Source organism: Melanostigma gelatinosum (genome assembly GCF_949748355.1).
Source record: "Melanostigma gelatinosum genome assembly, chromosome: 15".
Taxonomy (NCBI): domain Eukaryota; kingdom Metazoa; phylum Chordata; class Actinopteri; order Perciformes; family Zoarcidae; genus Melanostigma; species Melanostigma gelatinosum.
The window spans coordinates 20,338,350-20,348,775 of NC_136648.1; the positions used below are offsets into that span (position 1 = coordinate 20,338,350).

A 10,426-nucleotide genomic window follows, 5' to 3' on the forward strand; every position below is an offset into this window, starting at 1 on the left:
GTATCAAAATACATTTTGATGTATCTTTGCCCATCTCTGAGTATATGATTAATGATGACATGTTCACATGGTACTGATTGAAGTTCACTGACGGCTCCTCACAGTTTGGTGGTGTTGGAACGGGTATTCTTTCACTTTGGATGGACCTAAACTAGAAGTGATTGGAGTAGATTGTAAGCCTTGCTAAAGATGCTCTGAACGTACCTCTGATTATTATGAGTAATAATCTTCTCATTTGATGGTTTTAGCCTCGCAGACTGTCTCTGATAATGAACTAACTCTGCAGTGGAAATAAACTTGACAAAAAAACCACAAAGTTCTTTCTGTTTGACATCACCTCCGAGGACTCACTACAAATGTAAAAGGTTCTGCATCAGCACAATAAACAGTTCAAAGACGATACATATGTCTAATATGCCTGTATATATACATATTTATCTTCTATATTGTACTTCATCTGCATAAAAACTCTACACGGATATATTTGACCTTTACAGAATGTACAGGACTGTCTTTGGGTAAATTCTGCATATTAATATTCACAACCTCGATTTCTCAATAAAAATCGATACAACAGTGTTGAATGAAAGCTCACATACTCTATCTCACACACCAATAATCCAACATCAGTTGTTCTACTGCATTTTAAAGGAGATTTTTTATTTATTTATTCAATATTCAGATCACTGGTACATAAAACATGATAAAGATAGACTCAGACAGCCTGAGTCTGCAACTTCTTATATTCAGATTTGTATTATTTTACACTGATCTGTGACATTACACTGTAGAGGAGCTACAGTGAAGAAATTGAATCACACTGATTGTCTGCAAGCAGTCCAAGTCCAGACATTCTGAAAACATCCACTCCAAATATGAACACAGCTGAAGGTGCTCTCTGTTGCACTGCTGGGTCGACCAGGTGACACCGCGAAGTAACTGATCAACTATAAGGTTCAAACCCGCATTGGGGACGGGTCGGGGGAAGGCTGGAGAGCTTGTGGACAAAATGTTCAAGTAGAAGCAAACCAATCAGGGATATAATATTGAAATATTGTTTTTTATTTGACTAGATTTCTCTCCTGATGGACGAACCATCTCAGCTGTAGCTCACCAGCCAATGTCCTAATACCAATAACTAATAACAGGGGTGACTAGAGCCCGACCAATACTGGATGTTTAGTGCTGAACGGTGTCGATATGAGACATATCAGCTGATACTCATTTTTTTATACAAATACAAATGCTTTCATCCATCTATAGCCATGTTTCCATTCAATTGTCCGGCAAACTTTTTGAAATGTTGCAAAAAAGAAAAAGAAATGCAAGAAAGGGTCTATCAAGTGGTTTGGCGCCAATAAACTACGCTACAGCGTAGTTTGGTCAGACTTTGGCACGCTGTACGTTACGCAAGGCTGTAATCCTCCAGTTACAGAATAGAAGATGTAAAGGTTGGGAACCAGCAACAGGAATTCACCCCGAAAATGACCTGGATGTGTCTTTGGTGTGCCTGTGCTGCAGTTTATTCAGCGATAGAGAACTATCTGGGATAAGCTAAAACCAGCCAATAATATCAACCATGCCATGTATTGGTAGGGCTCTCGGGGTGAATGTACTCGGTTGGTTTGGACTAAAAAGATATCAGGTCGGACTTTTATCTTTCCAAGGTTTTGCATGCCATCTTTGTCCAAAGATATCGTACGGTCAACGTCACACAATATTGCTGTAGGAACACAGTGCAGTTTGTCTTTTGTCATCAGCTGGGTATGCCCCGCCCATTTACTTCTGCACTCACACATGTTGAATACTGAATCGTAGAGGAAAATGTCACGCTGCGTCCCGTGAGGCTGTCGTCATGCGCAGGACTCGGCCAGCTGGCTTCCGCTGCGTTTCTTGCCACGGCCCGGAGAGCTGGGGTTGGACGCCGACGTTCGGACGCTCCTCGCCCCATGACTCACCATGGTGGGGAGGAGGGAGGAGGACGGGGAAGGAGGGGAGGAGGAAGAGGAGGTGGGGGACAGAGAGGAGGAGGAGGGCGAGGATGACAAGTAGGAGGATGAGGAGTAGTAGCTGTGTTGGGGGGTGGAGATGGAGGTGAGGACGAGGCGGTGCTGGCGTTTGCTGCTGCTGCGAGGCCCGTGTTGGGCCGGGCTGGCGTTAGCGTGGGATGACGACATGACGTGGCTAGACGAGGGGAGGAGACGGCTCAGATTCAGAGACGGGATAAAAGACTTGTGTGGAGGAGAGGAGAAAGAAAATGAAGGCAAGGAAGGAGAGGGGGAGCGAGGCGGGGAGTCTGACGGAGAAACGGAGGAAGAGTTCTTCACCAAGGAGGAAGAGGAGAGAGGACACAATAGAGCCTGTTGCCTGGAACGCTGGGCCAAGGAAGGAGAAGGCGGGCTGGAAGAACACTTTGAAGGGGGAGACAGAAGAGAGTGCTTCCCCGAGGAGAAGTTGGAAGAAGCTGAAGGCGAAGAAGCAGAGGAGGAGGAGGTGGAGGAGGAGGAGAGGTTTTGGAAGCTATCGGTGGTGTCTGAGCAGTGAGGAGTGGACAAAGAGGCAGATGGGTGTTTCCCAGAGCTATGGCACATGGCTGGGATCTTAGAGGCGCGCAAAGCAACGACAGAATGGCTACTATCCCCGGCTGCTCGACTGCTTCTGCTGTCAGCCTGTAAACAGACACCACGGAACACGGCAGGTCAAAGCCAACAACACACAGCCCACATGAGAGGAGAAGAACACTCATACCGGTTACTGCTATGGCTTTGGCCAGCCAATAGCTCGCTAGGCTAGAACTGCTACAGTGTGTTTTAGTGAAAACGTCCTCACAAAATAGATGGCTGACCGTTGGCGCTCTCAGTCTCTGCCCTGACAGTCACGCTGTGTCTCGATTCAGATACCTCCGTGAGTACACTTCCATGTCGTACACTATGTACTCAGTGGCAAAGGTAGTGTAGTCTCACATCAACACATGGCTGTGTGCTCACTGGAAATGACGATTGCAACGAGTTCTTCTTAATACGGGTCAACGTTTGTCGCCAGCTAAAAGGTCTGCCTCCTCGCTGTGAAGTCAAACCCTTGTTTCGTGGCCCTAATCCACCCCTGAACCAGAGCACAGACTCTGGTGCTGCTCCCTCTACTGATGGCCAGTGTGGCAGCTCTGTCTGTAGTCATGCAAGAGAGGCAGGGATTCACTGGTGACCTTTGATTAAATCAATAGATTTTGGAACTACTGACTGAAGGCTTTTCCACATGGACTGGAATAAAGTGGATCAATGGAAGTGGCCAGAAGAATAAAGACCCTCCCCTTGGGCCCTAGAGTGGCTCATTTAAAAGGGGCTTGAAGTGTTGAAGTGTGATGGACTGATATTGGCATCATATTTTGTTAGTCGGGTCATTTAACACCTGAATCTTCATTGATCAAGGTATAAAAGTAAAAGAATTTCCTCCTTTTATCCTGTCGAGAACCCCTGAGGCTGTTAGATCCCAGGTGAAGCCCGTTCTCACTTATCTGCATATAGAGCTTCCTGATGGGCTGCCCCCGTCTTTCAACTCCGACAGCGTCTCTGTTCATGGTCATTGGCAGTGTTTGGACACATTTTCTGATTTTGGCTTTATTGCACTTTAGTGTTCCGTCACATATAACACACGGGACGCCTCTCTTTGTCTGACTAAACGTCATTCTCAATAAATGTTCACTTTTTGAGTTCATGCTCTTACTCTACTGGCCAAAGACATCGTAGTAACACACATGACTGACAAAGTGCAGCTCTATTTCTCCCACATGAATCAGGATCAGTGTAGACAAAGTCAAGTTAATGTAAGAATAACCTGTCAGTGACAGAGAATATTAAAAGGGATACAATACTTTTGTCTCCATACAGAAAAAGTTTGAATTGTTTTGTAATCACAAAACATGTCGTTAAAAAGATTTGACATTGTGATCAAGAGAATTTCACGAAACAGTGGTGCCATCGAGCACAACACACATGCATGAAGACGCACTCTTCCATGACATACATGTGAGGGTTAATCAATGATGGATGTTTCAACCGGATCCCTAATATTTGTACATCATGGCTTCTGTGCGTCCTTGTTTGAGGAAAAAGAGGTTTTTTGAGAGTTTTTGACACCCAAATAATATTTCCACTACTCACTGCCAGATGAAGAACGGCTGTCGCCGGTTAACATGCAGGTGAACAAGCAGGTTTACATGCGGGTCAAGATCCACTCTCTGATTGAGAAACTCAACTGGGTTGAGTTTCAAAACATTAACAGCTAGTTGGGGATACGGGGACATTAATGGGTACTATAACAAAACCAGGGAGCGTATGTTGAAAGACGTGTTAAGAGTTGAAGAGGAACGTGAACACAGCCATAAACAGACAGATATAACTTGAGGAAATAAGTCAGATATGCACCACCACAGAAACAAGCCCAACACATGTCAAACTCACTGCAAACACAATCACTAAAATACAATTCACTCTTTTTCCAAGCTATTGACTAACTGCTCTCTAACTGATGGTACCCAGCTCACCCTCATCTAAGCAATGTATTTATAGGTTGTTCAATTCAAAGGTCTAGTTTGGGTGTAATTTCAGAAAACTGATTCTCTAGTTTAGGTAAATAAGACGCAAATTCACTCCACATGTCCTAACCCCAACTAAAGCTCCTGCTTGCTACTTGCATGTCTCAGGGATAAAGTTAAGTCAATATGACTACCTTTTAATGTACAGCAAGAGTCAACGCAGATTTCAATATCTGTATAACTTCATGGTAAGCAGAATCCAGCTGGAGTTTCAGAGGATAGAGTTATTTTAAAGTGGAAACATAAAGGTGAAAGGTTGTTTAACCTGCTATATGAATAGCATAAATCAAGATGCCATTTGGTGGAGTATTACGGTAATTCCCCTTCAGTCTGTGCTGACTCAGAGCTGCTGTGCTCAGGTCTGTCAGAGGTCATTTACCTGGCTGGGCTGCTTCTGGGGGGACTGCTGCTGCTGGCCCTTGGGCATCTTCTCTGGTGAGCTAGAGGAAGAAGATTGCCGGGGTTTGGTGTGGGATCGCTGGGCAGAAGAGCTGGAGCTGCTGCTGGAGGTCTAGCAAGAAGATACATGGAGAAAAGGTTAGTTCGGCCAGACTGGCATGTAGGAGACACTGCATCTGTACGATAGCAGCTACAACACTAAAAAAAACTGTCAAAAGCATCAGATTAAAGCAGCAAATTAAGGTCAATTAGGGCATCATTGTATTGCAAGTTATTCAACCACAGTAGCAGGAGGGCAAATGTACATTTGAGTAGTCTTTACTGTACGTAAAGGGGTATATCAAGCATCAATGCTGGTTGAAATGGGAAAACAGTACGGCATCTTCGAGATATAGACAATATTAGATGATATTAAGCAGCACGGTCAAAGACGTGATTGGATGCAAAGCAGACGGGAAATTTGTGTTTGGCAAACGGAGCAATAAATGATGTGCATCAGCTGAAAAGCAAAAGATTCCGCTTTATCACGAGGCAGCAATTCATGGAAGTGAAGGACGTACACGATAATGAGAAACAGAACTGAAGCTCCTGGTAAGTACAGGTGGTTCCATTGTGGCAAACACAGACAGTCCATCTGTAAAAATGTGTGTCTGAGCACACATTTACTGTAGTTATTCACAGCCATTGTCCTATTTAGTGGTGCTGAGACAGTGAAATCTGGTTTCCTGCCTTTGTTATTGAACCGTAACTGGTCTGTTTTGAATGAGTAGATGATAACTAATAAAATGGAAACCGTTCTTTGTCGGAAATACATTAACTTTCAGGCTACACCAACAAACTAGTACACGTCAGTTTGTCCGTTCTGGTACCAATTACCACGTACTTTGCTTGAAGAAACAAAATGACCCCTGGCTATAACAGAACGGTTAAAGAACACATAATGCGTAGAGTCAGAGAGTCAGAGCCCATCACCAGCCCAGCATCACTGAAGCAAGCGAGCTCTGCAGCCAGAGGAACATCAGACCTGTTTCTTGGTGGAGGTTTTCCCTGAGTCGTGAAGAGGTTGTGGCTTGACCTTCTTACTCTGAGGTGGATTTGGGCCCTTTAGGATCTGAGACGCTGGCCTCTTGGACGGGCTTCTCACTCTCTCTCGTTTGACTTTGCCTTGAAGCTGCGCTCTGTCACTGGAGTCAAAGGAGGAGTCGGGGGACTGAGGAGGTGAGGACGCAATGCTGGAGGGAGAAGAAGGGCCAGACATACTGTCCACACTGATCTCCAACTGTTTAATTGACTCTTCTAGACTGTCAATAGAGTCTAACGTACCCCTGCAGAGCTCATCTACCCGGCTCTGTGACTTTGAGTGTCTGGTATCGATGGAAGGGGAGACCTTGATGTCTCTGTCACAGGTTTTGCCTTCAGCCAAGTTGAATTGTTTGGTGCTGTTGGTGCCAAACCTCTTGGATTATTTTGTTGGCTTCTTGGTCTCCTTCACTGGCCTGCTGTACGATGCATTCTCCTCCTCTTCCTCATAGACAACCACCTTGAGAGTCTTCTTTCCTGTTTTGGCCATCCCTGTACGAATGGCCTGGCTAATTGCAGCCAGTTTGTTTTTGGGGAATTTGAATTTCCTTTTGGTCTCTGGCTGTCTAAGCGAGTCTGGTTTACCCTGGTCTTGGTTTTCGGGAATTGAGACATTATCTGCTGAAGGTCTTTGATTGTGCATATGTAGAGAATATATTCTTATATTCAGATTTGTATTATTTTACACTGATCTGTGACATTACACTGTAGAGGAGCTACAGTGAAGAAATTCAATCACACTACTTTTCCAGTGGTGGATTAATACACAATTGGTGCTCTAATGGCAGCAGGACGGTGTCAAAATAAACTGGAGTGCGCATGTTCATTGTAACGAACAAACATGTGCCCCAGAGCAACAGTGTGCTCATTGATATGTTAGTGGAAATATTGGAGCTCTATGGTAGAGAGGAATATCAGGCGTTGGATACACACTAAATACTTATTGCGTTGGATCAGTTATTTGTTGGTTTTGGACTTTAAATATTTGTTAACAACGTTAAAAAAGTATTGACTATCACCAGACTTACATTTAAAGTATGAGCACAATTTGAACCATTTGAAAAAGATGCTGTACGTGTCATGAGATGGTTATTTTTGTTTGAGTGACCCTTTTGATGTCAGATATTGGTATCCGTCTTCTTGTAATATGTTTGATGTAAATTCACTATATGTAAATGACTTGCTCCCAGCAAAGTCAACCAATCACAGCATCACGTTTCCTCCATTTGTTTTTCAGGCCACTGAAAAGCCAAAAAAAGAACTGGCTGGATTTTACCAAAAACATTTTACCACTAAGATCTTCTCTTAATTGTCGAAGCTACAGATACGATACGAATATTAAAGACATTAGCAACGCAAGATGAAAACCAAGTCATGTTTACCAAGAATCTTAGCTTGCTTAGAGAGGACACAGATCATATTGAAGGATTCATTCATAAACGCAGTATGGTGCCCCCTGCAGATTGTCATCACTAATTGGCATCCCATAATCCAACATGAAAGATCGAATGTCTTACATTCTTTATGATATCAGAACACTTTTTCAGATTTTCTGCTGAACTTTAGCCCTGCTGCTTGCAATAAATTATTCAATTAGTGTCAACATTAACATACGTGCGTTAGTAATAGATTTGAAATCAATATGAGATTTTTAATTCATTTATACGGTAGCACAGTGTGACAATCTAGCAGGCTCACTTTAAAATGTTGATGGAATGGGAACATGTATATATATGTTTGTTTTTGTTGATATTGTGGAAATGTTTTTGTTTTTACACTGTAGAGGTAGGTTTTGTATGACACTCACCAAGCGTTGATTGAGATGCAGCTCCAGTGTTCTGCCTGGAAAGATGCTGAAACCAGCAGTCTTGAAAATGTTTTGATTTTCAAAGAAGTAGTAGTTTTCCTGATTGTGATTACTGTTCAAACAGGACTTGAGCTACTGAGGAATGAAGACGTTTGTACTGACTGACTGCTGCGTACTGAATAAATGTCTTATTTTGTGGGTTTTTTATTTGGTGAGTCCTTCAGTTTTCTTTATTCTATGTCCAACATAGCATGGTAGGTTACACAAAAAGTCATAATGTAGTGTGCTATAAAAAAGATGTAGAACAAGAGATGGTATTTCAAAAAAGTCAGAGTATACTATGTCGAAAAAAGGCCATGAAAAGTCAGAAAAGTATGTTGAAAAAGTCAAGAAATAAATTCTAACTACGTCAAAAACATCATGAACAAGTCATAGTATATTAAGTCGAAAAGTCCTAAAAAGGTAATAGTATAGTATGGCGAAAAACATAGTATAGTGTGTAGAAAAGAGTGACAAAAAAGTAATTGCATAAAAGAGGAATTTTATGTATGTCGAAAAAGGTAATTAAAGTCACAGTATATTGTGTTGAAGAAAAGTTATGGTATAGTATGAGGAGAAACTCATCTTTTTATTTGGGCGATAGGAGAGCCGTCTGAACCCCCGAACTGCTGCATCGAGGACAGCACAACGATTGACGTTGAACTTGCAGGTTATCAATTTTGTCACTGAACTCTCTCAGAATTTGAGTAATGGGGAATGTGTTCTTTTGACTGCCTACTAACGAGCAGTATGTACCTGACAGTACTCTTGTCGCTCTATCTCTGTTTGTTGCAAAAACACAAATGTACCTTGAAGTTATTTTCTATGTCGTTCCTTATTTTGTTAACATCTGTGGCTCTCCAGTGTTGGTCAGTTCTATTTGATCATTTTGAAATAAACTACAGCAGTGTTGTAAAAAGTGATAATAATGATAATAATTCATTAAGTTCCCACATTGTTTCCCCCTTATTCATTAACGTCACATCTTGTTCCCTTGCAGCTACAAGTATGTATCATTACGTTTCATGTTATCAGTAAAGATTTCAAGTATTTATGGTTTAGTTTGAATTCAATTGGGAAGAATAATGCTGCACGTTGCCGGCCGTAATCTAAAGCTTTCACCATTTTATTTATATCAACATCTAATATTATGATTATCAATACTTAACAGTACCAACAGTAATGCCTTTGAGTCAAATGAAAATCAAAAAGATATTAAATTATCACTTGCACGATATGTATTGTATGTTAATTGTCATACATTGGCAGATTTTTGAATCACATTAAAAATATATTGTTTCCAATACAAAGACATATTTAGAACGTTTTTCACACATTTATTTGTATTGTGCTACTCTGTAAACAAACAGTATACATACAGTACAAACAGTTTACATGAACATGCTGTGTTCTATGTGACAAATGCATCTGTCTCCTTCTTCACTTGTGAGCAGATGCAAAGAGCTGCTGACGGCTTCCTGTGTGTGTGTGAGGAGCTTCCCAAACCCACCAGCACAGAAGAAGCAGACGGAGACAAACTACGTCCTCTGTGCCGGTGGGGACGGGACGCCCCTCGTCCTCTCGGCTGGTGGGTGGAGCGGGTGGTGTCGAGGGGGGAGGGGCGGGGAGGACGTCACCGTACTCGCTGGGTCTCGGACTCACTGGAGTGCTGAGAGTGGTTCAGTGGTCTGTGGTGGGTCTGGGTCTTCCTGGGATGATGGTTTGGAAGACGTCCACTCTCAGCTGCTCCAGGAGTGGGACAAAAGCACGGAGGAGTCCTGCCCTGTGAGACACAAACACAAGAGATGAATACTTTGAACTCAACTATACGACCTCAACATTGTTGTGTTGAATCTGGCCTCCAATGATGGAATCTTATTACTAATACGTCTGTAGTCTTAGTGAGGGATACTTACTCAGCCCACTGAAAGAAAGGAGACCGCCGCTCTCCATCTGGTCCTCCATCCTTCTCATCTGGTTCTCCATCCTTCTCATCTGGTTCTCCATCCTTCTCATCTGGTCCTCCATCCTTCTCATCTGGTTCTCCATCCTTCTCATCTGGTTCTCCATCCTTCTCATCTGGTTCTCCATCCTTCTCATCTGGTTCTCCATCCTTCTCATCTGGTTCTCCATCCTTCTCATCTGGTTCTCCATCCTTCTCATCTGGTTCTCCATCCTTCTCATCTGGTTCTCCATCCTTCTCATCTGGTTCTCCATCCTTCTCATCTGGTCCTGTGGTGGTCTTGTGGTCCTCCATCCTTCTCATCTGGTTCTCCATCCTTCTCATCTGGTCCTGTGTTGTCTAGGAGATCCTGGATGTTGTGTCCTGTGTTACAGCCATCGATACCTGAGTAAAAGACTTATTCTCAACGTTAGTAATTTTTACCATACCGCTGTCTGGTTCAGCCACCTTCACCCAACTATAAAAAGAGAGCGTGAGTAAAATGAACAATCTTTGAATAACTGTTAATTAACTGTGTTAATGTTGTTATTAAGTGTTGACTTACCTT

The 10,426-nt window shown here is 42.8% G+C and overlaps 1 protein-coding gene across 1 annotated transcript; it reads right to left on the bottom strand.

Moving 5' to 3' along the window:
* Nucleotides 1-714: 714 nt before the first annotated feature.
* On the bottom strand, nt 715-6,339 carry LOC306789082 (uncharacterized protein). The gene is made up of 3 exons (XM_079284862.1): nt 6,015-6,339; nt 4,971-5,102; nt 715-2,184 (listed from the first exon to the last, which is right to left on the bottom strand). The coding sequence occupies exons 1-3, from the start codon at nt 6,246-6,248 to the stop codon at nt 2,158-2,160; spliced, it is 393 nt and encodes a 130-aa protein (XP_079140988.1). The 5' UTR covers nt 6,249-6,339; the 3' UTR covers nt 715-2,157.
* Nucleotides 6,340-10,426: the final 4,087 nt, after the last annotated feature.

Coding starts and splice junctions, on each gene's coding strand:
- LOC306789082 (XM_079284862.1), bottom strand. CDS start 6,248: ATGTCTGGCCCTTCTTCTCCCTCCAGCATTGCGTCCTCACCTCCTCAG. Junction 5,103..6,014: donor AAACCTCCACCAAGAAACAG/GTCTGATGTTCC, acceptor TCTTCTTGCTAG/ACCTCCAGCAGCAGCTCCAG. Junction 2,185..4,970: donor CCCAGAAGCAGCCCAGCCAG/GTAAATGACCTC, acceptor CCCCTCGTCTAG/CCACGTCATGTCGTCATCCC.